The sequence below is a fragment of the Orbilia oligospora genome, assembly GCF_000225545.1.
Source record: "Orbilia oligospora ATCC 24927 unplaced genomic scaffold scaffold00080, whole genome shotgun sequence".
Taxonomy (NCBI): domain Eukaryota; kingdom Fungi; phylum Ascomycota; class Orbiliomycetes; order Orbiliales; family Orbiliaceae; genus Orbilia; species Orbilia oligospora.
This window is the reverse complement of record NW_011645637.1, coordinates 852,279-877,538: the sequence shown is the minus strand read 5'-3', so window position 1 is coordinate 877,538 and position 25,260 is coordinate 852,279. Positions and strand designations below refer to the sequence as shown.

General features: G+C 44.9%; 6 protein-coding genes across 6 annotated transcripts; 2 read left to right on the top strand and 4 right to left on the bottom strand.

The window, feature by feature from the left end:
* Positions 1-714: 714 nt before the first annotated feature.
* On the bottom strand, positions 715-2,356 carry AOL_s00080g243 (uncharacterized protein; the record flags this gene model as incomplete). The annotated part of the gene is made up of 3 exons (XM_011124618.1): positions 715-1,820; positions 1,884-2,022; positions 2,099-2,356. 3 exons carry the CDS (start codon positions 2,354-2,356, stop codon positions 715-717), a joined length of 1,503 nt encoding a protein of 500 aa, XP_011122920.1.
* A 501-nt stretch (positions 2,357-2,857) lies between these two features.
* On the bottom strand, positions 2,858-4,171 carry AOL_s00080g242 (uncharacterized protein; the record flags this gene model as incomplete). The annotated part of the gene is made up of 1 exon (XM_011124617.1): positions 2,858-4,171. One exon carries the CDS (start codon positions 4,169-4,171, stop codon positions 2,858-2,860), a length of 1,314 nt encoding a protein of 437 aa, XP_011122919.1.
* Positions 4,172-5,196: 1,025 nt separating this feature from the next.
* On the top strand, positions 5,197-6,088 carry AOL_s00080g241 (uncharacterized protein; the record flags this gene model as incomplete). Its single annotated transcript, XM_011124616.1, has 2 exons — positions 5,197-5,482; positions 5,553-6,088. 2 exons carry the CDS (start codon positions 5,197-5,199, stop codon positions 6,086-6,088), a joined length of 822 nt encoding a protein of 273 aa, XP_011122918.1.
* Positions 6,089-10,971: 4,883 nt separating this feature from the next.
* AOL_s00080g240 (uncharacterized protein) lies at positions 10,972-11,855 on the top strand (the record flags this gene model as incomplete). Its single annotated transcript, XM_011124615.1, has 3 exons — positions 10,972-11,001; positions 11,076-11,478; positions 11,563-11,855. 3 exons carry the CDS (start codon positions 10,972-10,974, stop codon positions 11,853-11,855), a joined length of 726 nt encoding a protein of 241 aa, XP_011122917.1.
* A 3,032-nt stretch (positions 11,856-14,887) lies between these two features.
* Positions 14,888-17,588, bottom strand: AOL_s00080g239 (uncharacterized protein; the record flags this gene model as incomplete). The annotated part of the gene is made up of 5 exons (XM_011124614.1): positions 14,888-16,128; positions 16,203-16,348; positions 16,424-16,947; positions 17,113-17,320; positions 17,488-17,588. The coding sequence occupies 5 exons, from the start codon at positions 17,586-17,588 to the stop codon at positions 14,888-14,890; spliced, it is 2,220 nt and encodes a 739-aa protein (XP_011122916.1).
* Positions 17,589-20,605: 3,017 nt separating this feature from the next.
* AOL_s00080g238 (uncharacterized protein) lies at positions 20,606-23,326 on the bottom strand (the record flags this gene model as incomplete). Its single annotated transcript, XM_011124613.1, has 4 exons — positions 20,606-22,011; positions 22,116-22,246; positions 22,322-22,995; positions 23,117-23,326. The coding sequence occupies 4 exons, from the start codon at positions 23,324-23,326 to the stop codon at positions 20,606-20,608; spliced, it is 2,421 nt and encodes an 806-aa protein (XP_011122915.1).
* Between the last annotated feature and the right edge of the window lie 1,934 nt (positions 23,327-25,260).

Below are 25,260 nucleotides of genomic sequence, written 5' to 3'. Positions count from 1 at the left end.
CTCGTTGTGAGCTGAATACAATGTATAATATTGCAATACCAAACTGACCTGAGTACACTTCAATTCAATGCCACCTTCGCCACATGTACACCGTAAATACCTCACCAGCCTTCGATCGTTATTTTTTTCTTCTTTCTATTTGAACCAAGTTTTTATCTTTTGTTTTTGTTATCTCCGTTCATATTCACTGATCTTCTCCTAAAAGGAAATTAACCCGCCTTAATTAATTGCGAGGAAACATGTAAATATTGGAATGCGAGTGCGAAGGCGTTAGTGCATTCTTGGGATTCTTCATAACGAAGACTCCTCTCAAACTGGCGAGATCAATTTGCTTGTATTAGTCAGATGGAATCGTATCGGATCGGTGCATTCAATCTTGGATCTTAGATCTGAGATCCGGAGTCTCGCATCCTTCATGTGAGCGTTGTATTTTTTGAGTTGCATCCCAGCCCTGTTACACAATGGCCTATCGGATCTCGGTATAGTTTTGATGACCCTTGTTGGTTTTCCAGGTGAAGCTGGGTGGATCCATGAATATCAACGGGGGAAATAGAGGGCTTCAAGAACAAACTGAAAATGCTCAAGTTCGTAGTTATTATCATTACATCCCGCTCTGAAATCTCAAAATCCAAAAAAAAGTATCTATACATGAACTCAAACTCTGTCGATGATATGTAAGCCCAGCCTAATAAATATTACAGCCCTTCATTAGAACTACCTCTCCCAAGGTCTAACCTCCAACTCATCCAACTCTCCGTCATCCGCGGTCGCATAATTGCTATCATCCTCCACCACCCCCTTCATGTAATACCCCGCATCATGTCCTCCCCTCTCCGTCCTGGTTCCATCACTCTCATCCCCACTCTCCTCCCCCACTCCACCACCTGCATAAACGACTTCAGCAGGCTCCTCATTGATTGGATCATCATCCTCATCATAATCGTCTTCAATGATGTCATCCAGCCCGTGTTCTTCTCTAGGACTCAACACCGCCAGATCCCCTTCCTCGTCCTCATTCCCATCTCTTGCCCCCTTTTCGCCTTCAAATAGCGTTAGACCTACTACACCTGCCCTCCATGGTCTACACCTTTTTACGAGGGAGTTGCATCTTAAACATGCCCATCCTTCTCCCTCTTCTAACTCGATCTTTGAGGCAATGCATACGTAGCAATATACATGCCCGCATTCTACGGCCTCATATGGGTTCGTAACATCGTTGGACCCGGCTGCGCCGCCTCCCCCACCAGGGTTGTTTAGGACGTCCTCGGGACTCGACTCGGAGTAGCAAATTGCACACGTTCGTTCAGGTAAGAAGCCCAGTACACCACTATTCGAGCTCGGTGTAACTTCATCCTCATCACTACCTCTACTCTTCCTGATCAAAACCACGGCTTTCCTCCATAACTTCCCTAACCACCGTCTCCATCTTGAAATCCCCACGATCGGTAGAATAAACAGCAAAAACTCCGTAAACGCATGCCAAACGAGTTGTCGATTGAGGTATTCAAAGCTAACTTCTCGTCTGACGTGCCGTGTAGGGGTGACCAGTTTCATACATAACACTCTATCGAGGAGAGTTCTGTATCTTCCGTTTGACAGGAATGTGAGTAAACTAACGAAGGAAGCGACGGAGTGAACGGTTGTAAGGTTGCTCATAGCCTTGGAAAGGTTTCGGTAGAAAGGTGATTCGTCGAAGTCTAGGCCCATGGAGGAGGTGTGGATCAGGTGGGAGTCGACTTTATCGTAGACGTAGCGGCCGAGGACGGTTACGAGGCCGTATAGGGTCTTCTGGGTGGCTGAGGGGGGTGTATCGATGGCACCTAACTCAATTCTTAGCTTTGTCCGCACCGAAAGTGACCTCTCCAACTAGGGCTTTAGCATACCATTTCGCCGAGCGTCTGCAAAAGCTAGGTTTTGCAGGGCAGCTCCGTAGGTGGCATTGTTGTCCCATATTGTGAATTTAAAAAGTATTAGTCGTAGAAGCGCAACGAATTCAATTTCGTAATGTTCTTTCACTGCCGGCTGTGCCCGGGGGAATTCTTGTCAGTATCTAATCGCCTAGCGAATACCTCTTCGAATCAGATAGAATCAAACCCACATTAAAGTACTTGATAGCATTCCACAACTGCCCCTTCAATAAGTCCAACAACTCAGCATCCAATAATTCGGTATCAAGCTGTCCAACCCGAAAGTTTGAGCCCTTCGCTGTCAGATCGCTAAGTGATGATATCCCGAGGAACCGTGATATCGAGGACGACGATTTAGCTTCTTGTGCTCGTTGAACTGCAAGGTCTGCTATTCGCGACTGGGCGCGTCGCTGAGCCTCGGCCCAGGATATGTTGCGCTGGGCGGACATAGATCGGTTGTTTTGGGTAGTTTGTCGGTATTTGTTATGGTGGGTAAAGGGGTGGATTTTGTACACTCTCGGCAGGCGTGGGAACGGGGGAACGGTTGTTTCACGTAGCTCACGAGGTGATTGCGGTAATATGTATCGTAAAAGACAGTCGGTCAGACGGAGAGGACGTTGATGGTGATGATGGCAGTGGTGGAAGGGAGGGAGGGAGAGAGGCGAAGAGGGAGGATGAAGACGGGGATTGATTTGGTCGGGTAATTTGTTGACGTTTTTGGGAAAGTTTGAAGACAGTCAAACGCCGCCCAGCCGAGGTTACTTTGAGGCCCGTCCTGTCACGGGCTTTTATATCAGATCTCAGCTTAGAATCAATATCAAAACCATGCACTATTGCATAGATAGTCTGGTGATAGTTACGAAGAATATGTACGAAAAGTGTAATTACTATTATCTAAGCCGCTAACTATGCTATAGTCAATGAAATAAGCTAAGTTAAATTTAGTTTCGTTACAAAAGATCCCAGTCGTCGAAATACCGCAACGTCGTCTTGTCCTCACAATCTTCCCAATACTTCGCAAACCCCTCCATCATCTCCAATCCCTTCGTATACATCCTATCCACCCCGCTCTGCCTCCTCTCCTCTTCGTTCATCACCAAGACATCTTTCAACGTCTCCAGTACAATCTTCAATCTGCTCATTGACTGCCTTGTCGGGTTCTTAATAACCTTTAGCAGATTTCCAGGGTACATAACCACCACCACCATTTTAAACAGCTCCTTGACAGAAACTCTGGTTCCTTTGATATAATTTCCCAATCCTCCTCCTAACTCCGGCAGGAACATACTTAAATCGTCGTCTTTTTCTGCTTCCTGTTTTTCCTCCTCTTCGGCCTTGTTGAGATTATTGTTGTTATTAGCTTCTTCAGCCTTAAACTTCAAACAAGCCATATAAACCGCACATAATATTCCCAAATGCGCCGTACTCCTGAAATACCCTTGTGCGCATCTGCAAACCGGTTTGACATCTTTCTCTTTAAAATCAACCAAACTATCTTTCGGCAACTTAACCAGTGAATTATACTGATAAAACGAAATAATCGTATGAGTGAAGTAGAAGGAAGGATTTCCAGGTCTAGGCCAGACCCGAGGGTTGTATTGAGATGGCGGGAGGCCCTGGATACGAAGATATTCCAGTTCCCATTCGTTTTCATCGGTGGGCATGAGGCTATAGAGTTCTTTTGTGATTTTGTCGAGTTTGTAGAGCTTTAGGTACCAGGCTGGGATATTTGCCTGACCTGGATACCTTTGACACCCGTCGACGTCATTTTGTTTATCATCTTCAGTAAGAAATTGTAATCGAGAGTCCCGCTGAAGGTCGAAAAATGCCGGTTTCAAGTACCTCGCAAAGTACCGTAAATTGCGGGACGCAAGTTCTCGACAAAAGAAGGACCGGTGTTCGAGAACGATTCCCCGGAAACGAGAATGTGTGTGGTAGAGTGATTGAAGGTCGCAGTTATCCAAATAAGAAAAGATATCTCGAAGGATCTCTGCTGGGAGAAGCAGAATTTCTGGCACTTTTTCAGGTTGCGGTTCGTTTAAATTTAACTCCACAGTGACTATTTCTGTTTCGGTTGTAAATACTGCCTTTTTCTCGTCGCTGATGTCAACTTCGATATCGACTTGCGGTTGTTCTGAATTTGTGAGGAGAAGAGGTTCTTTTTGAGGTAGAGGCGGGGTTTTGCTGTCTGGGAGGATAGCCCGCAAAAGACTTCGGCGAAAGGCGAACTTGCTAGTTCGCTTCGAATTCTTGAACAACCCCATAATTTTTTGGTCCCCAGAGGAATAGATTCTAAAACAGTAGAATATAGATAGACAAGATATAGAAATAGCTGTGTAGAGGTATATAAGTCGGTAGAGGTATATAATAAACCGATAAAGAGACACACGACCTGTTACTCCCTCAAATTTGGGGCACAGATCCCTTAAATATAACTACCGTCCCTTCCCAGAAAAAAGGAAGGCGGACCCCATTTTCTTAAAAACATAGATGTGTAAAAATGCATATATCATACCAGATTGCTTTACCCCTCGTCCCCAAGAGAGAGTATGAGAATAAAAGCCCTATGAGATGAAGTCTAACTGTTAGGCATTTGATGACATTTAGCGAATTATCCACCACCCCATTGGCTTTTTTTCTGTCTGTACGTATCACACCCCCCATATAGTGCTTTGATTTGGCATGTCCAGAAACCATCTCACGCTGCATATGCAGGGTTGGAATTGTGGTTAGACTTCTTTTCTCCCACAGCCCAGTGCCAGGCAAACGTTAGCACTGTTGTCAACCAGTGGGTGATCACGAGCCTTTTATTATCGATTAGAGGCCTTCGAGAAGCAATTAACGTGGGGTGTATTTCTTTCGGCACCCGAATAAATGCGCGGTGCGACTCGTGGCACGAATATTTATGTCAGTCGATAGTGGTAAGTATTGTTCGTTCCGTTTCCTCGTGATCTCGTTTCCCTATTTTCTTTGGCTCGAAGACCATCTTTTCGTCCGATCTTTGATACCTGAACTCCTTTTATTCGCATTTCGATGCCTATCTTCTCGTCCGGGTCGAAATCTTATGGCCTAGTATTATATCGCCGGCTGGTTAGCTCTTCCGGGAGCTGCCCGTTAGGAACATGCTCGTTCCTATATTGTCCGCAATTGTGTTGGAATGAAGTCCACTCGGGCAGGACAGACACCCGTTCACCAGACCAACCAACCCATTCATTACCTCATTAGCTCCATCTCCAAGACTCAACCCCCCACATCTTTCTATCGTCCCATCATCATCACCATCGTCACAATGCCCAGCGCGACAACCATCTCCGAGGCTCTCGACACCCTTCCCTCCTCCGCAACCTTCCCTCCTTCATCACATCATAAACCCACCCGTCGCCTCCTTTTAACGACCAAAAAACCGAAATTTGATTCCTCGACGTCGGCCGAGACCCATCGACCCGAAACTCTAAAATGGGTACCGTCACATCCGCAACATCTGCTTTCTCATGATGCTTGGCGGAAAGGGATTTTGAATTCAAGAGTGAAGGAGACGATACTAATTGCCGGGCGGGATGCTGGTGTTAAACAGTGTTAGTGAAAGATCTGGTACTGTTCGGCTGGAAGGAAAGGGCTGCAACTGACATTGTTGGTATTTTGAAGCGTTGAAGTTTAAATGTCGACTTCCTCTACCATTTCTGGAACAGAATGGACCTCATGATGAAGATATTATCGACAATACTCTTTCAGAAGAAGGAAACGATGAGGAGGGATTGTCAGGAGAAGAAGCCACACAGGGACTTGGTCTCACAGCTAGCGACTTGGAAGCAGACGTCGAAATGGAAGGCGCAGGCATGACCATTGATCTCCTGGAAAACGATGACCCTTCCCCCTCTTCACCCCCCTCCCCACTTTTCGACTCAACATCAACGGCCTCACCAGCCGCAAAACGTCGTAGAATCTCTAGAGATGATACTAAAACCCAAGAAAACTACGACTCGCTACCCAAGGACTTCCTGGAGCTTCTAAAATCAGAGGTCCCAGGCGGAAGAGCTAATGTTTCTCCTGGCGAATTCGCAAGGGTATGGAAGATGAGTGGAAGGAGGATGGGCAATGAGCTGGTACTCGCTCAGAATGAGTACTTTGATAAGGCCAGAGTAAAGGAGGCTCGAAAGGAGGGTAAAAGAGGAGGGAAGTAAAGTAGTGATCATTGCATAACCTGCCCTTCTCCTTTGATTCTGAAATTGATGCTGTACGGGCGGCGTGCATACATGCCCTAGTTGTATCGACCTAGATCGCCTAGCCTTCTTCCACCCTGGATCCGTTCCGATAACCCATATCTATAGTCCTACCCGTAGGCCCCTTCAACGCCGATGGAGCAGGCTGGTTTACGAATCCTTAACGCACATATCAAGTATCGAGCGGATCTTTTAAATTGTATTTGTACTAAATATTTATAGTCCCAAACTACATAGCGGGTTAAATTCTATCTGTTATACATCATAAAATTGTATTGCAGGCTTGCAGGGGCGGTGCCTTAGCTTAGGACCATGGTGATGTGATGGCGATGGCGATGGTAGTCATACTAGCCTTAGGAACCATAAGGCCACTTCCTTTTCCTGAGAAGATCTAGGATACTGTTAATCATGAAATGCTAATTAATACATAGTATTATAGTCTCAGAATTATACTTAAGAATAAGAAATTACATGTTCTAAATCCAGATTAAAAGTGTTCGAAATCTGTAAAACCCGTGAGTACTCGAGTATATACAAAGGAAGATTCAACAAAAAATCCCTGTCTCGGAGCGCCTGGATTGAGGCTAACAAAATGTAAAAAATATTGATTTCATATAAGATTTTAGTCTTGGTCCCAGAGCCAGGGCACCGTTCAGGCCATAAGTGTAATAAGATATGTTATATCTTGGCTCAAGCATTCGAACCAGACATGTCGACACCGCGAAAAAAAAAAAACTTTCAAAAAGAAATTTGCGTCGCCCCCAGCGGTCACCATCTATGTACGGTAGTGCCCTTTAACCTTGTCTCCTTTAACTTGGTTTTTGGAAAATTAGATGCCTTCTTTCAAAATGAAAGATGTTGTTCCACTCTATATCTGTTTGTATTAAAAATCGCCGAATATTAATGAATTTTAGGACTTGAAATGTAAAGGATCTCCACTTCAATTAACCCATGAACAAAATACTGTTGTTTAAACTCCCAATGCATGCATATACGTATACCGGGCTCGGCTGAGAAATGGGGGCAGTGCGCGATGCAGTCTCGTCGTATCATATCGGCTGACATCCGGAAATATATACAAGTTAGGAGGGAATCTTAATTAAAACCACCAGCAGTTGTTTATCAACAGTTGTTTCTTTAAATTCAAGTTTACGAAACGTAAGTCGGTCTCAGTTGTATTTCTACAGGCTCGTGTTACTAAAAAAGGTTGGGTTGGTGATCTCCCTGCACGATCGCGATATCTTCTTATAATAGCATACCATATTAAATATGTCGATCTTTAACAAGGGGGAAAAAAGAAAGAAAGAAAGAAGGAAAGAAAGAAAGAAAGAAAGAAAGAAAGAAAGAAAGAAAGAAAGAAAGAAAGAAAGAAAGAAGAAAGGGAAGCCCACTCGGGGAACGGGAAATTTCGAAATGGTAGCGAAAAATAAGTGCTCAAACTTCGGTCACTGGGAGTCGGTCGGAGCAGTCTACAATGGTCTCGTAAGTTTACAATCATGTATTCGACTTTTAAGACGTTAAATTTATAAAATTACAACACAGCGATGTATTATTATAATTCAGCCATGCATGTAAATGTATGTAATCAATACACAAAGGACAATGCATTTTCTTTCGTCGTGAGACTCCTCGACTTAAGTACTTGTGAATGGACGTATAATTTTGTGATGGTAAGTGCGTGTGTATACACTGTGTGGCTTCTAGACTTTAGTCATAGTGGTAGTAGCGGCAGCCACACTAGCTTCACCAGCCATGCCTAATTCTTCCTTCTCTTTATTTCTTAGAGAGATAATAGCAATCTAGCCATATGTGCAGCCCGATGGCCCAGCCGATCAACTATCCCGATGGTATGCGGAATAGACATAAGCAAACTGGAATCGAGGCTAAACTGCCCTGCCTAGTACTGACGGTAATGAAGCTCTGGAGTGTTTGTAGATAAAGTTGTATACACATGATAAGATAAGGAATAAGAAAGAGGTTTAAATACAAGTAAAGTACAAATAGATACCACGGGAGCTTCTTTGTCTCGTACGGGGGGTTTCCCCTGACGGTGTAGGATATATAAAGAAGCCTTGGTGGCCCTTGCCTCGTCGCTCATTTCTTAGTATCAGGGCTTCGGTTTCGACGGAGAATTGCTCAGATAGCGTTTTAAGTTTTGAATAAGAGACTGCTCGAGTTCCTCTCTTGGTTGGTTTTGGGGGGAGTTAGATTTTCCAGGTTTATATTGGCCTCCCTGTTGCCTTCGAGGGCCGTTAAGTCGTGTAGGCTTGGGCACTTTCTTTAATTGTTTAAGTATGGACTTCTCTTCCTTCGGCCATTCTTGAGCAACATTTTTGCTTCCCTTGGGAAGTCTGCTTTTTTCAGACAAGGCGAAAGTTATCCTTTCGGGATTTTTTTGAAAGGGATTTGCTGGGTGGTCTTGAATTACTGCATGGTAAAGTTGATACAGATTACCCATGTGATTCATCAAAAGCTTTAACTCGGGCATATTCCGAACCCGATATGTCATCCCAGATATATCTGGTCTGCTTTCAATATTGTCATGTCCAACATCCTCCAAAACCAGGGGTCCCGATTTCCCAAACCGCATCAGTCTAAATTGGCCACCAACCCGCGTAGGATGAAGGACCGGGTCGTGGTCGAGGTGAAGGATTTTCCTAAGAGAATCTGGATGCGTAAAATCGGGCGTATAGAGGAAAATATCAACTGGAAAATCTAATATTGATTCCAATCCATACTTTCGGACCCAACGTCCAATAAGGATAGATTTTTGAAACCAGGACATATCCTCCAATATTTCGGAAGAATACCCATATCGATATTCACCGGATATTGACCGGCCTTGAGATTCGAAAGGAGTCCTGCTTGAGCACGGCATTTTCTTCTTTTTTTCGAATCCGTATTGTCGCGAATGAACTATGAACCCGAGAAAGGGTGGGGTCAAAAAATCCAGGAGCAGTTTAACTAGATAGCTCTATCCCTCTGGCACAGTGATCATATTCGCGCATCATGAGTCGAATGCGGGTTAAATCTAAGAATAGATATCTATCGATAATTCAAGAATGAGGTAGTAATTGTAGCAGCGTGCGCAACGTGTTGTCTACTTTACGATATTACGCCCAGAGGAATCTGTGAACCTGTTTCGGAGTCACTAAGTTCGTCGGGACTTGTTTTTTTACGGTGATTCTGTTAATTGAGATGAATGATGATCTTGTTATTGGAATTCTAGGTACAGCATTATTTAAATAGGCAGAATCAACAATTGATATGCGTGGGTGGATCACGTGATACGACGTCACGTGAGTGCACGTGACGTTCTGTGAAGCCTTGGGTTACGAGGGGGCGCAACATACGACACCAGGTGTAGTTGTGGTATTTTGTCGACAACACTCCCGTGCCGGACCCAGTCCCTGTAACCAAACTGTGTGCCAGACCAGCCTTGTCGTACGCTCTGTGGAGATCAATGATATACCTAACCCACGCAGTTGCAACGATGAGGTTGAAACTCCCAACTTTCTGCCGAGTTCTCCAACGAGCCTCATAAGGCCACATCTTATCCATGATTCCGTGACGCTCGGCTGGTTAAGTCTGCTAGCTCGTAACACAGAACTAGACTGTCGTAACAGGTACTGGGTTATGTTTGTGCGCAAGTGCAAGCTAGTAGGTCGGTATCGGTATCCTAGCTAGGTAGGCTTGTAGATAGGCCAGCAGTTAAGAGATAGTTAAGAGGTAAGCATACGACCAGTAATATGCAGGCCTAGATCAATTGCAATAGCTTAGCTATTTACTAGTTTAACTATTGCTTATAAGCTTACTAGCTTAGCCAGTTGTTGAGCTGTACATATATGGGCCTGTCGCCTGTAATCACATTCGATTTTATGAAATTCGTCTTAAGCATATTGCTTGTACTCGTGCCCGGATACCTTGTTCGATGGGTGAGCTTGTGGCGCTGAGACTAACACAGGTAATAATGTACCTAATATGCAAGCTACCTAATAACCCAATATTGTCATATATTTTAGATGGCTTAAGGAGCTTAAATACATAGTTCGGCTTCTCAAAGTCACGTGAAGATCACGTGAGAACCCAATTTATTTACGTTTATGGCAATTTCAGTAATGGATAAAATGCAACAGTCAACACCATGTGTTGAGCTAGAGTTTATACCGAGTAACTAGCTAGACCAAGTCTCGGGGCCGGCAGGTTGGGTATGTAACCCATAGAAACTTAAAAACGGCTTGTTGAACTCATGGCGATTCATGATCTAGACGGCGCTAAATAAGAACATGCTGGGACGTAGAAATCCTGTGTTCTTAATTGCTGCTTTGGGTTATCTATGCTCCAGCGAACCTAGCTTTGTAATTGTCAGTTCGCGACTAAAGCCCCATTACCATGGACGCCTATTTTTAAGCCTTTTAGTGAGATACCGCAAATAGGTCTAAAGTACAATATGAGAATCTCTTGTCGCATTAGCCAATGTCGATCTACGGGCGATTGAACCTTTAAAGGTGTTATACAAAGGCACCGACCACGATGTCCTACCAACGGGGTGCTTAGTAGAGGTCCCTAGGCTTCGTAGGTGTAAGGGAGAATCGTGTATCTAGAGGCAGAAAAGACTCGTAAATAATTCAGGAAGAATAAAGACTCAGGATGGAGGGCTCTCAAGATTACCTCCCTCATCCATCCTCCATCCATCCTCCATCCATCCTGCATCCATCCATCCTCCATCCACCCATCCTGTATCAATCCATCCGGCTGTTCTAGTTTTGAGACTGCATCCATCCGTCTATAATTCTGTAATCCGATAATCCAGCAAAAACCTAATACCATTCATAGTAGTCAAGATGGGTACTTTTTCTAAGATCGTGAAGAGCGTACGGAGTGGGGGGTGGGAGAGGCAGGAGAGGAACAGGGGACGGTGAGGGGGACAATTAATGGGACGGTAAAGAGGGTGTGGAAGAAGAGGGGGGCTGTAAAGGAGCTGTGGAAGAGGAAGGAGGAAGAGGGGGGAAAGGAGGGGGGAAGGGAAGGAGGGGAAGAAGGGGAGGGAGAAGAAGAAGGAAGAGGGAAAGAAAGAGAGGTTACGGCTCGGGGGCAGCTGAAGTTTGGTATCGAGCTCGAGCTACGTCTCAAGCCAAAGCCAGAGCTCGAACTGAATTCAAATGCCGCCCGAGCCAAACTCAAAGAGGCTAAGGTCACGCTGCCCAATGAATGGGATGTGTTCGCCGAAACCCTCAAGTCCCTACTTTCCGCCACCAAGATTGAGGCTGTGGTCAACCCGGGAGAAGGGGAATATGGTAATTGGGGCATCAAGACGGAAGGGACCATCGGGCGGATTGAAGGTGGCTTCTGTAAGTATTCAAATGTCCCCGCCCCCCGTATACTTTGCGATTCGGTCTTAAGGATACTTTCTCTAACATGTACCGGTTCTATAGTTCCCGTCGAGATCGTCCCCCCAAAATTGTCTTTTCTCCCGACGCCAAAAACACATCCCATGTCTGAGCTTGCTACTGTTTGGAAGTGCTTGGGGCAAAGTTACGATGTCGATGTCAACGAAAAGTGTAGTACGCATATACACTTCTCCCTTCTCGATAGGGATTGGGAACTCGACGATCTCCAATCACTGGCCAAAGCAATCTTGATGCTTGACCCCCTCATCAACAGACTCTTTCCAGACCGTCAATACAAGAAATGGTGTCGCGCCAACACCTTTTCCTGCACGCCCTAGCGGATCGGCTAAGACAAGAATCACCCGCACAAGCCCCTCCACCCCCCAACCACTGGAAACGACAAAAGCGAAATAGAGCCAACGAAACGGGTTCTCCCAAATATGTAGCTAAATATGTATGACCTGGAATTTCTAGGGACGTTTTCAAAGACAAATTACTTAGCAGTTCAAGGTTATCCAGATTCGAATTGAGGTACAAAGATATGGACCATATTATTTACAGCTATACTTCGGACATAATGAATAGTAGTTTGGGCATGTAGTTGGAGTACTTATTTATTTAACTAGAATATCTACTTCGTTAAGCCCAGTCTCATACCAGGCCGTCCTCATATTACTCCCTTTCCACCTAGTCTAGATACCTCCCACTTCGGTAGCTTTGAGTGAACATAACCCTGCGTCAATTCACATCAGAAACCTCTAACTAAATTCAAGAAAAGCCATCCAGAATTCTTAGCTATGTGATACGTCTGTATATTTAGTCGAGTCCGTTTACTTAGGTCCATATGTATCCGCACATATACATTACGGACATACGCCCGATTGAGATTAACCTGATAAATTTAAATACTCGAGGCTTCTCTCCCACCGAAACCTCAAAGACGGCTTCTTATCATAAATTTTCATTAACGTAATAACACGTTTTTTTTTTTTTTTTGCCGTTTAAGAGCCCCCCATATAGTAATAGAGCGTTCCGGCTACCTGGTACAACTATTGATTCGGACCCAAATTCTAGATCAACTTAATCAATTGAGCATAGCTTAACCATGCCTTTGTACCCATCCACATCATTATGGATTACACTTACATCAAAGTCCTCCACGCATGTGCACCTAACTATGAAATGTAATCGGTACCGGTGGTTCTTGAAGCACCCTAGTAACGAGACTGCACAATCTTTTTGAATAAATTTAACCTGTTCTAGTATCTTGTAAAGTCGCCCATTTTATCAGGAACCATCTTCTGAACCCAGAAGACATCTGTTGCCGATTTTTTCAACTCGAAATTCCACTTCGGCCATAGATGTTCCCCCTTGGGCATGTCCTAGGAGTATACATGCTACTCGAAACAATCAATGGATTGCTAAAATACTTTGTCACAAGTTGTAGTTCGATCGTATAGGTTCGATCGATTTCGATTTCTCGAGGCGTATGTTCTTCCGCTGCATAGGGACAAGATTGTGTGCAGATTGTTGGTGGGGATGGACCTGGTGATACGATTTAATTAAGATATTTGGGTATGCCTTGTATTAATATTTCTATTGTTATTATTTTTTTAATATCCTTTTTCTGGCCATTAAACTGGATCGTCGATATGTAGTGGTGGGCACGAGTTTCAAGCCTTAGACTTTTTTCTTCATACAATATTAAGGTTGACTTCGAGCTCGATACTTCTTAGTACCGAAAGGTAGGTGCTTACTTAATAGAAGTCATGATCAATTAAATTCATTCAATCTGAGGCTCTCCCCATCTTTAGGCTTTTTTTATATTATATTTGCATTGTTAACGCATCTGATTAGTTGTATTCTGCATAATTCCCAAAATATAAACTATATATATGCGGGAGCTTTTACAGGTGTATATCTTGACGTATACACGGGATAGTCAACTGAAGAAGTGATGCAGTCGGATTCATATAACAGAGTATACAAAATCACAGATCACAAATCACGCATGCGGCATCTACATTCAATCTATTTAATATCCCATTAATGTAATATATATATTTAAGTATATATATCCTCATCCTTCTTGTTGAATCCCAAGAGAGTAAAATAGAAATATAGATGAAAAAAGATGAAATAAGAATTCCATATAAATACCTGATAGAGAATATATGTATAAGAGATGCTGGAATGGAGAGAAACCGAGCGGAAAAGGAATAATTTTTTTGATATTCACACAAATATAATAAAAGAAGAACTCCGTTAAAACTAAAATGATGACGAATCTCGAGGAAGTAGAAGGAGAAGATATAAAATAAAATAACCATCTCTCCGGAAATTTTCAATCCGCTAGAACTATGCGAAAGGTATACATTCTCACCCCATAAAGTAATAAAAGTAGAGTAATTGAAATAGACAACAAACGCAGGTAAAGAGAGAAGAAAAAAGGAAGGAAGGAAGGGAGGGAAGGAAAGAGTTAGTTAGTATCAAGGAAGTTTGGTAGCCGGAGGAAATAAAAATAAAATTCAACAAATGAGACTGATAAACAAAAACTTGCCGGTAGGCCCTGGCACCACTGCAGCAAGACAGATGTCGCAAAAGTGTGGTATGGTCAAAGGAAAAAAAAGATGAATAAATGAATATCCAAAGAACGCCGTTAGGTATAGGGTAAAGAAACGACAAACGGAAGGATAACGCCATGCTATTATACATTACTCGGATACAGCAAGGTGCAGTGAGCGTCAGCGGGCGGCTATTGGAAATATATAGCCTCTCTTGGTAAAGTTAAAAGATGGGTGATGCGTAGAGAAAGGTAGTTGATATAATGAGGGGAAAGTTGAAGAAACGAAAAGACTGCAACCGATGAATGCTTCCTGTATCGAGCGGTAAAATATAATACTTGCCGATGTGAAAATATGAAAATAGTGCCCCAAACCGTTAAAAATATGATAGTGATGATGATGATGCAAAAATGTGACAAGATGCCGACGGTAAAGATGCAAAAGTATCAAAAGCTAACTCCCGATAAACAAAAAAAGATTTTGTGAGCGGTAGAAGAGAAAGTCCCGTAAGCCCCTGATGAGAAAAAAAAAAAGAACGAAGAATAAAGACAATGTGCGCCGGATCCCGCTTGGTAAACAAGTCATCTATCAACAGATTTGGTAACCAAACAAAATAAGATGGAAGAGACGTCAAGGATAGTATTTCCGTACTGTTGCTGCCAGATTTGCCGCGAGGCCTCCAACTGTAGTTAGTTTGGACAAGTTAGTTTTTATCAGTCTGTAAGAAAAATGAAAACGCACGGTCGACAATGTCCCAGTTAGAGAAAAAAGTGTAGAGGTAGGTAGGTAGGTGGAGATAGTTTCCTTTAGCGGTAACTGCTGCTTCCTGGGCGTGTATTGAGTAGAAGCGACATGTTTTCCATCTCGAAACCGCCGTCCTGGATCCTCTCGACGAGAGCGGGTGTAAACATAGAATATTTATCCATACCAAGTGTACGCGGGGAGTCAGTATGGAGCCAGAACTCGGGCATTTGTACAAAAACGCCCTTGGTTGCCCAAGACCCGAGATGAGCTACGATCGCATCGGTGGCGTCAATGACAATATCCTCCCGCACGTCCCTGCAGTGGAGCTTTCTTCCATCCGAAGCACCGAATTGCCAATCGAATTTGCTCTGTAACCATTCCAAAAAGTTTGAAACCGAAAACTGTCCTTCAAATTCGTATATTTCTACTCGACTTGGCGAAGAGACCTTGACCGAGTGGGTATGCGGTGCAGGGCCACTACCGCCCAGGAACGCTCCTTCTGGACGATGAGGTCGAGGAGCCGCGTGCTTCCTCTTCCGCACACGGGGTGGTGCGGCCGCGCGTACTAGGCTCTTCGAGTTGGTTCCTATGCCTGGTGGGATCGGCAAATGATCCATGGGAGGAGGCTCAACAGTCTCCTGTTGAGGTTGCGGCGGCGGAGGCGGCGGAGCTTGATGTTCGTAAAATTCTTGAACAAGAGCCGGAGATGGATCTTGGAGGTTGGCATCAGCCATTCCAAAATTAAAATACATTGAGAGCGAATCGAGATCCGAATTAGAGTATATGTGAGGGTTCGAGTTCGCGAAATCATCAATTGCCATGGTTGTATGCTCAGGTATGTTTGAGAATGCTGTTGGATGATGCTGTGCTAATGTATAAGCGGAAGATGGGTGAGGTAGCGAGTCGGCGGTTGTTGAAGTGGCCGATGTTGGATAATGTGTGAGTGACAGGTCACTACAGTTGGAAGGTAAAGAGGTGTCAAGTTTGAGATTTAGATCGTCGACATCGCAATTGGAAGTTGGTTCATCGGCCTCAAGGGTGATGGCTAGCTTTTCGTCGTCATCCTCCTCCTTTGGAGCCGGGTTTGTTCGACGAGGAGCTATAGCGCCCAGGATCGGACTTGTGACATTGAGGGATCGTTCCAGTTCCTCCAGCCCTGTTATAAACGAAACCCAGTCGTTGGGGCTAGTTTGGACAGCCTTAAATAACCTCAGTATCACACTGGAGAAGCAGGTTAGCCCGTCACTAGGGATCTCGCTAGCAGCGGCGACAATATAGTTGAGAATGGGGTAAAAGTCCGGTGCTACAATGATGTGAAGTCAGAACGATTTCATTACACAAAGTAAGGGTCTGTCAAGAAAGATTTGTGAAACATACTCGAATTCGGAACTGGACGGTCAGATTTGGAAGAGTTCTGTACGATCCATTTGCACCACCGATCCCAAGGCTCACATTTCTGGCTCTTGATCTCCGGCGGTATAGGTGTGTTAGTCTTTTTCAGATGATCTTTAATTATGTGTGACCTATACGTAATTAACTGTCAGCCCCACGTCTGTGACAATAAGTATTTGAAAAGAGGTAAGACGTGGTTGGCGCACTTTATTTTCGGTCGCTGAGCAAGATCCTTTGTTCCGCACTCCAGATGTTTCTCCGGGTACATTTTAAAGTACGGACAAGTATGTCGTTCCCCATTATCCTCGCCATCGTTTTCATCGGTACCTTCGATAGGCGCTGCTAATCGTGGATTCTTCTTATTGGGTTGGAGTATCTGCGAGTGGTCCTCCGAAGCATTGCTCAATAGTCTTTTCTTTCCTGAAGAGATAGAAGCCTTTCTGGATTCCCGGATGATATTCTCGTCAGACGGGAAGTCGGATACTGCATAATCGAATCTATGATCGAAAGATGGATCGATGGAAAGTCCAGTCGGAGTTATTGTTTGCTGTAGTAATTCTCGAAGTATTGATGGTGAAAATTCGTTGCATGCACAACCAGTATCCACATCCACAATGCAAACACCCCTATTTTCCCTAGCCGAGTATATCCTATGACACTGTGGGAAATCGTCCGTCGGTTGTTCTAACTTCAGCACGGTCGGAATACTTGAGTTTGGGTTTGATGTTAACTAAAGGAGTAAGGGATTCACAGGTTAGTATCATAAAAGGTTAATCGATGGCGAAAAAGTATATAATACTCCTGAACCGACCGCGGAATATGCATAGATGCATATGAAAACGGTCGAGATTATATGTATAAAGCAGAGAGATTGCTGTGTGAGTGTGATACATACCCGCAGCTTCCTACTTGTCGTAGAAGACCCTGTCCTCCCTCGGAACTTGATCGTGATCTCGATTTCACCGTATTCACCGTCGCCAAAGGTATCGTGTCCTAGCCCCTCTTCTTCCTCGGAACCGTGGACTACCGGCGCGATATGACCGAAGCCATTTATGCTCTCTAGAATCCCCTCTTTTACATCTTCTCCATATTGCCAATGCTGCCTATAATCCATCATCGCGACAGAGAATTATATATATATCAGTTCCCGTACAACAGTATATGATTCCTCTAACCAGACTTCAATACTCTCCCCGGCCCATGTGAAAATAACAATCGACGAATCAAAAGGGAAACCAACAACGCGGAAAGGCGACGGTATATTGCTTACGGAGTGACGAACGCAGCTGGTTCCACAAAACCGACAGACTGGTCGGCGTACTTCATAGATGTACAGTGGCCATCCGGTTTCTGCCAGTTGAATGAGGACATTTGATAAAAATGGAGAAAAGGCCTCTCGCGGTCTCCTCTTGCACCGGCGGGAAAGAAAAAGAGACAGGCCTCCTCCTATAAGTGTGGTGGTGCAAGATCTGATGGTGGTAAAAAAGGATTTTTTTTGGTGAAGAAATTCCGACAGACTGGTACACGCAAGACCTTAAGCGGAACAGAAACTCGGGAACTGGTCACACCCTGGGCCAAAAGAACGATGCAGCGGGTGTTTTGAGCAGTCGGTGGCGAGTTCGAGCATACGGTTACGAAGTTAGTCTACACAAACCCACAGCCCTGCCAGTTGGAAATGGCATCCAATATGAGCCGTAGACGGTCGACGAAATTATCCCGGAAGCCAGAGGTCGGTATCAAAAGGTTGACAAGTCAAGTCGTTGCGGAAGGCAGGAGAACGAGAGGCCCAATGCATTTATTCAAATCAATCAGACAATCATCTGGAGGCGGATCTAACCCTACGCATCTTAGCACTGGTTCCTGGGCCCTATTATTCCTTTTCCTTTTTTCTCAAGGAGAGGGAAAATGGGGTGTCAGTTAATTTGTTCGACTTTTATTTGACCGCCCAAGGCCCTAAAAATCCACTAAACAGACCTGGAGTCCCATGGGCTCTCTCCAATTCCGCTTCGTTTGACCGCCAGCAATCTGATGGACGGGAATCCCTGCTCGCTCGCTCGTTGGATTTGTCCTGGTCAAGATGAATGCGAACAATGGGTCCGTTCTTGCTTTTTTACGCGCTAGTGACCTGGCTCACGGGGCTGAGGATACCCATCCAAACGGGCCGAAGATGTTGGTGAGGATCCATAGTGAGAGGAGCCGAATGTTATTAGGACTAAATTGTTCACTTCGCGTTTTTTTAGGACAAAGTAAATGCAGACGACCAGCCAGAGGATAGCGCGTGGAAAGGGGTCCGGTTCTGGGATCTCTTCCCCGGCGCCCACCCATGACGTCCTAGATCGAGAATCACCAATGATCGTGGACCCCGTCCTCAGAGACAATGGCCGTATGCGGTTGATAAGACTCCTATTGTTCGTCCCCGCCAAGTGCCCAAGCTCACGTAAATCGCACATTTCCGGCGGGCAGCTGAGGGAAAAATTGGAGAACAATAGGGTAGTCTTTGCTGAAGAGATTCGGCAAGAAAACCATTCATGGGCAAACAATTTGTCGCCTTTGCCTTTGCAATTTGCCTGTCGACCCTCTTTTTTTTTTCTTTTCTGCTACAAGCGCACAGATGTTTAAACATGTTCCCTTTCGTTTCTCGAACACCGATAAACTAGATCTCGGAAAGCAGGCTTGCACGCTTCGGCTAAGCGTCGGTTCAGCGGTGTCACTCAAAACCTTAGCAACAAACACTTTCTTTTCTCATGCATACCTAACTTTGTTTTTACTATCCTCTCTTGATTTCGGAAAACGCCATCAAGATGTGCGTTATGTGCGTACCAGGCGTCGACACCGTTCCTCCTGCATGGATCAACATCCAAGATGCATTGGCCGCCTCTTGTTGTAGCAAATTTCTTTTTGGTTGATGCAAAACTCAAATCGCAAGGAGGTTCAGATAAACCGGACCCCTCTCATCCTCTTTGCGCTCGAACAGTGGGTCTTCCTCGCGATGGGGCCATCCGTAATGATGCCGTCCTGTTACTAGTTCAAAAGCATGGGACATGTTAGCGTCTTTTAAGGATAGCACACACGAAATAGTTAGCTTAGCTAAGTACACACTTGTAACACCAACAGTTGAACAGACATATCGAAAGAAGCCTGATGTCTCAAGCCCAAAATACAGGATCTCTTTCCCAGCCGTGCAACCTCTTCGATTCGATTCGCCTCTCCACTAACGTTACTAGCATTAGTTTGACGCTAGTGAAATTCGAATCTGTAGATACGAGGCTTTCCCAGTGGGAAAGAGGGAAAAAAAAGGTGGAAGATGTTTGAATGTCGCAGGGAAAGGGATTTCGAAGGGGCTCTGACTTGAATTACGCCTCGTCCAATTATCAATGGTATTAAACGAGAATTCCAGATTCTTGAGACACAAAAAAAACCGATGGAGATGCATCACTACGAGGATGTGGACCCGTGGTTTTAAGCTTATAACGATCTCGAGCCCCGTGATACCTCTTTGCTAAGATGCCAAAAAAATTTTCCTGCATTCCTTAGTCCTATAGTTGGTTCATGTAGTTCTTGGGGTTTCAATCTATAATGCTCTCGCTGGCCTTTCCCAAACCCGTTCGTAAAAGAAACCGAATATGAAAAACAAAAAAAAGCCACAAAGGCTTTTAAAGTCGATACTTGCAGCCAACAAGCAGTGGATATTCGGCACAATCCCTTCGGCCAATGACAACCAACTGAGATCCCTCCCCGCTTTTCTGGTATTATATTAGCGAAAAACTAGGAAAAGGCGCGGCATATGGCTGGAAATTTGGGTGCAATCACAATGAGAGTGTCCGTCAATTCCAAAGAGTGTTTATCATCAATCATTATCATTAAACATTACTAGTTATGTTATGATATGTGGCTCTCTATATCAAACTCTCGAACCAAGATTTGTCCAGAAGCTTGAACCATTTCAAAACAATGTAAAATCGCCGGGTGACCCAAGCATTTCTCCAGGTCGTACGAAGCCCACTCGGCTGAAAATATGGGAATACATGATGATTGAAATAGATATGATTAGCATAAGGCAGGGCTGGTAATAATGCAGGGTATTCATAAAACACTTTAAAAAGAGCGAGCGAGATGCATCGAGATCACAGCGAGGCATGGTTCACAAAAATCGGAGCCACGTGGGGATACACAGATTGGTAAGGACAGGTTGAAACAAAAAAAAAAAAAAAAACCGCAAATACGAGCAAACAAAATATGCATAACGATCCAAAAGGGTATTGGCGAACTCATCCGAGAAATGTATGTAAGCATTGTTGAAAATTCTTATCTTATGCAGTTGGTAAAAAAACGCTAGAATTCGAAAATGCTATATATCCATCGAAACAAAAAGATAAAGGCTTATTCATTCATGGTAAGAGTTCGAAGAAAGAATCGTTTATGGTAAATTTCAAGTCATTGGCCAGCCGATATGTTGAGTTCATCTCGATCAGGCAACGACATGGCATGTCGATCCAGAACCAAGGGATCACTTTGTTAAAGAACATATCCCCAGATTCACCCCAGAAGGCAACCAGCTGTGCAAGAACGGCAGCCTTGTTGTATAATGGAACGCTTTCGTTCATAAACCAGAATTCTCGATTCATGTCTAAAAAGTCAAAGTTGAATTTATGGTTTATCCACTCGACGAACGTGTCTATTGAGTTTGAGATGCTGCCGCTAAATGTAAAAATCTCAGGCCGTCTGCCCGATATAACTAATATCATGTGGGTTGATATAGGGAAACCTGTTGTGTTGGCGGTAAACGGTGTAAGCAAGGAAGGTGTCATTATAGATCCGGCTTTGGACAGAACAGACGGCGAAGGGGTTGGCAATGCATTGAATCGGCTTTCTAAAGAAGGAATCAATATATTCCCAACACTCTCCGCTCGTGGCCGCTTTCGTTTGACTAAGCTTGTACATTCCATTAAACGACGTTGAGGTTGCACAAATGTCGGTGCAGGTATAGCGTCTTGTACAGGGTGCCCAGTTTGTACGAAATATTCGCTCGGGGATATGAGGCTAAGTGGAATCTCGGAATGATCTGAACCCTGAATCGAGTCCATATTGGAGATCTGTGTCCTCTTTGGGTCGACAAAGCCGTTAACCGGTGCTTGAATAGGCACCACAAAATCCTGCAAGGGGGGTCTAGAGAGTGTACCCGGAGGGACAGTAGCCTCATGACATCCAGCTTGAACTTCATGACATGTAGCATCCTGTGAGATCATCAATTCATCCATAGACTTGTCAACACTATGGGGATTGAAATTAGAGTCACCGAATCGAACCAGTTCCTCAATATCCCCGGTAGTATCTGAATGTGCCACGATCGGCGTTATTTCCCAGTCTTTACCGTGTCGCGGCTCAGCAGTAAGAATCAGATATTGGCTTGCTTCTAGGTTGCCCTCATTAAAAACATCGTGCACCGCGTTTGGAATAGCATGTGCACTAATAGATGGTGCTTCGGTTGGCCAATCTAAACGGGGGTATACGTTTTCAGAAATGTATTGAAGGTCCGCATGGTGGAGGTGACTTTGGAAGCTTGGATTCACGGTAGTAATCTCTGTTGGGAAAGTCTCGGGCTCGAGCGAAATAGGATCGTAGGGGCGATCTAGAATGGCCGCGATGCCCCGAATGATAGACTCGGTCTCTGTTGGATTCCGCTGGGCATGTTGGAAAAGCTTCAACATGCGGGTACCAAAACATGGCGCTTCTTGGCCTTCCAACTGCTCGCTTGCTTGAAGAAGGTAGCACAGGATTCTAACAAAGTTGGGGTCTGTAATGCATATAAACGTGCCGTTAGCCTTGTAAGCGCTGCTAGTGGCGAAGTCTATTGTGCATTAAATTCAAAATGCGTTTGATGTATTAAACGGAACTTACCGGAGTTAGGTATTGCTCGAGCCTCTCGGTCTGTATCCTTCACAATGAATCTATACCAGTCATCCCACGAGTGTGAATGTTGGATTTCAGACGGTGCATTGCCGTTATAGTGGTACCGTTTTAGATGGTCTCTACCAAGATCGAAAATAAGAATGTTAGTCCTTATTCATATAGGCAATTTCCGCTGGTAGAGTTGGCGAACACACTTGACTTTCCGTCTTTCGACCCATCCTGAGTCTCGACAGCCCAGATGCTGGCTTGGGTATGCTTTGAAGAATGGGCATGCGTATTCTTTACTGGAGGAAGGTCGGTTGGCGGATCGTGTGTTCACTAAGTCTTCTTCTTCGCCATCTGAAATATCATCAGGTAGCTTCTTCCGTCTCTTGTAATCTCGAGTATTTCTTCGGCGTGCGCTTTGCGGCGACTCCGGATTTAAACTCTGTAGCCCGGTTTTGGAGACGGAGCTGCCGCCAGGGCTCTGGCTTGACGCAGAGTATTCGGGCGAATCTTGGGCCTCGTTTGGAATCACTCCTTTTGGGGTCTTTTCATTGGGCCTCAAGCGCTGTTCATCTTTGAAGTTCGTGCTAGCGCTCGATCTTGAGAATCTTGGGATGCTAATTATGCGACGTAGTGAACCTTGTGATCGAGAAATAAAACCCAACTTGTCTTTCTTCACCTGCCGCTTTCTTTGATTTCGGACACGGAGACGAACGAAAGACCGTGCCCTTTGTCGACTGTTTGGCATGTGCATTCGAGACCCTGATGCCTCCATGCAGGGTTTCTCCACACATAGTTGGTTGGCCTTTGCAGTGTCTTCGCCCCCGAGCTTTGATAGACCTCTGCGGGCATGATCTCGCCTCTGCCTAGAAGACAGACCTGACTAAATGGGTTAAAGGGGGTGTCAATGAATGTTGCACAACTTTTTAATAAGCCCATGGCTGGGCTTAGTTTAGATTCTTTGCTTTAGCTGCAAATGAATGTTCACAAAGAGGGTGTCTTACATATGCATTCCTGTTTCCCGAACAATACCGCCATATGTTTATAGGGTGCAAACTGGAACTGGAAATATCTAGATGGCGATGCGGCGTTCCTCGGTTTTCTGCATCGGGTTTAAGGTGAAGCTGCTGAGGCTCTTCACGAAAGCCCTCAACCTCGTGGCTATCCTGGGGACCTGTTGGGACGGTGGTCACACCGTCGTGTCGTTTCCGCATTGTGACCGTGTTGTGAAATGTGACGACGTCCAGTAAGGAATATTATAAGTTGGCAATATGCAGGCCGGGCCAGGGTATATCTTGATTCCGACTTCTTTCTTTTTATATATAGAGATCTAAATCTTCAGCTTTACTAAACGTACTGGCAGAAGGACTAGTATATGCATTTTACCAACCAAAACTAGAAAGCGGGATGAAGATGCTGAAGTTGCACTTGAACGTTTGAACGAAACGAAATCGGAGGGTGCGGTTGTGGTTTTATGTCACTACCCTGGACTTGCCTCACCACGGTGTTGTAGGTAAATTAAAGTCAAGTGAGCGGGCAAGATGGCAACCGATACGAGTACTCAAGACCTGGATGTAAGCTTGGGATCGATGTTAGCGGCGGGAAATGTGATCCTGCGGGTAAACCGACATCGAAGTTATTATATAATATACATTGTTCTCACCATGAAAGGTAAGCTTGACGAAAAGCTCCGCAGCTTAGAGAACCTAAATATGATGTTTTCTGTCCATGACAATGATTCCTTCACTTACAGGCCTATAGGATAATTCTGCCTCCCCTCCGAACAACTCAGCCTCGAAGGCTTAAAATCGCAATAGTCTCCACCCTACGTCTCGCTTCGGACGGACGCCAAGCGATGGGTGGGCCACCGGCCTATGACATTGCAGATGTGCAAATCCCGCATCCACATAACGGCCTCCAAGGCAAAAGCGCTGGAGGGCTAAGGTTTCTCCGGTTTTGCTGACGACAGTCCGTGATTGGTTGATAGGGCACTTGGGCCAGCTCATCGGCTACTGCGATATCGCGAACCCACGCTGTCTTTCGAGCTTCCCTTGCTTGTTGAGTTTAAACAAAAAGTTGCATTGCATCGATGCAGGCAGCCTCAGCCTAAGTTGCGGTTGTGGGATGTGAGTCAAGGGTTGGACATGTGGATTTAGCTTTATTGTGCAGCAGGGATGCAAAGAGGCGAGCTCGAGTACTAGAAACCTGGAGATTCCGAACCCCGAACCTCCCTATCTCGGAAATGACGACGACATCCGAGTGGGATTCTTAGCTTGCGACTTTATCTGTGCCGAGATACGCGAATGCGTGATTGATATCTTGCAGGGAAAAAAATGTGGTTTAGATGTTTGTCAAATGATGGAACTGATATCAAAATATGAATTCTCCAGCACTCCTTGCGCCGGCGTCACTAAATGGCTACATACACTGCAGGCAAACTGGTCGGAATAAACGGTTGCATCAGATCACCGACAGAAGGTTCTATCGCGCTGAAAAGCAAATCCAATTGTATCGAATCCGAAGTTGGCGGCGTGCCGGCTTGTATTCTCGAAAAGAAAATAGGTCTCACATCTGTCCATGAAAGGATACATGCATACCCATCCACCGATAAAGTACGGCTCGACAACCCTGTTTAGAGGGTATGCAGGCTTGGAAATAGCCGAGAAGGTCTCACGGACACTGGCTGCCTTTTGGGGAGCCTATTCCTGGGTTGAGACCTCAACAAAAGACATGTCTGTCGTTACGAAATGCATCTACTAGCTACTTGACGGATATATATTATTGAGATGTAGATGCAGATGCCAATTTTGGAATACAATTCCCTGTATATACTAATCGACTTCCACGACCTTAAGATATTTGATCAAGGAGCATTCAAAAGGATCCTCGCAGCCATCTCCGCTCCGGCCAAAAGCCCGTCTAAGTTGAGACGGCACTGGTTGAACACGTGATCAATTTGGTACCGACAGTTTGGTTTGAGGCGCTACAAAATTAAGGCCTGCCGTGCAGGGGTGCGCCAGAAATCAAGGAAAAATAAGAGAGAAAATGCCTCTTTATCATGATGCCTCGACTGCAGCATGCAGTGATTTGTCAGTTGTGCGACAAAGGGCTTTTGAGGGGGGGTGATACTGCATACTCGACATAGTAT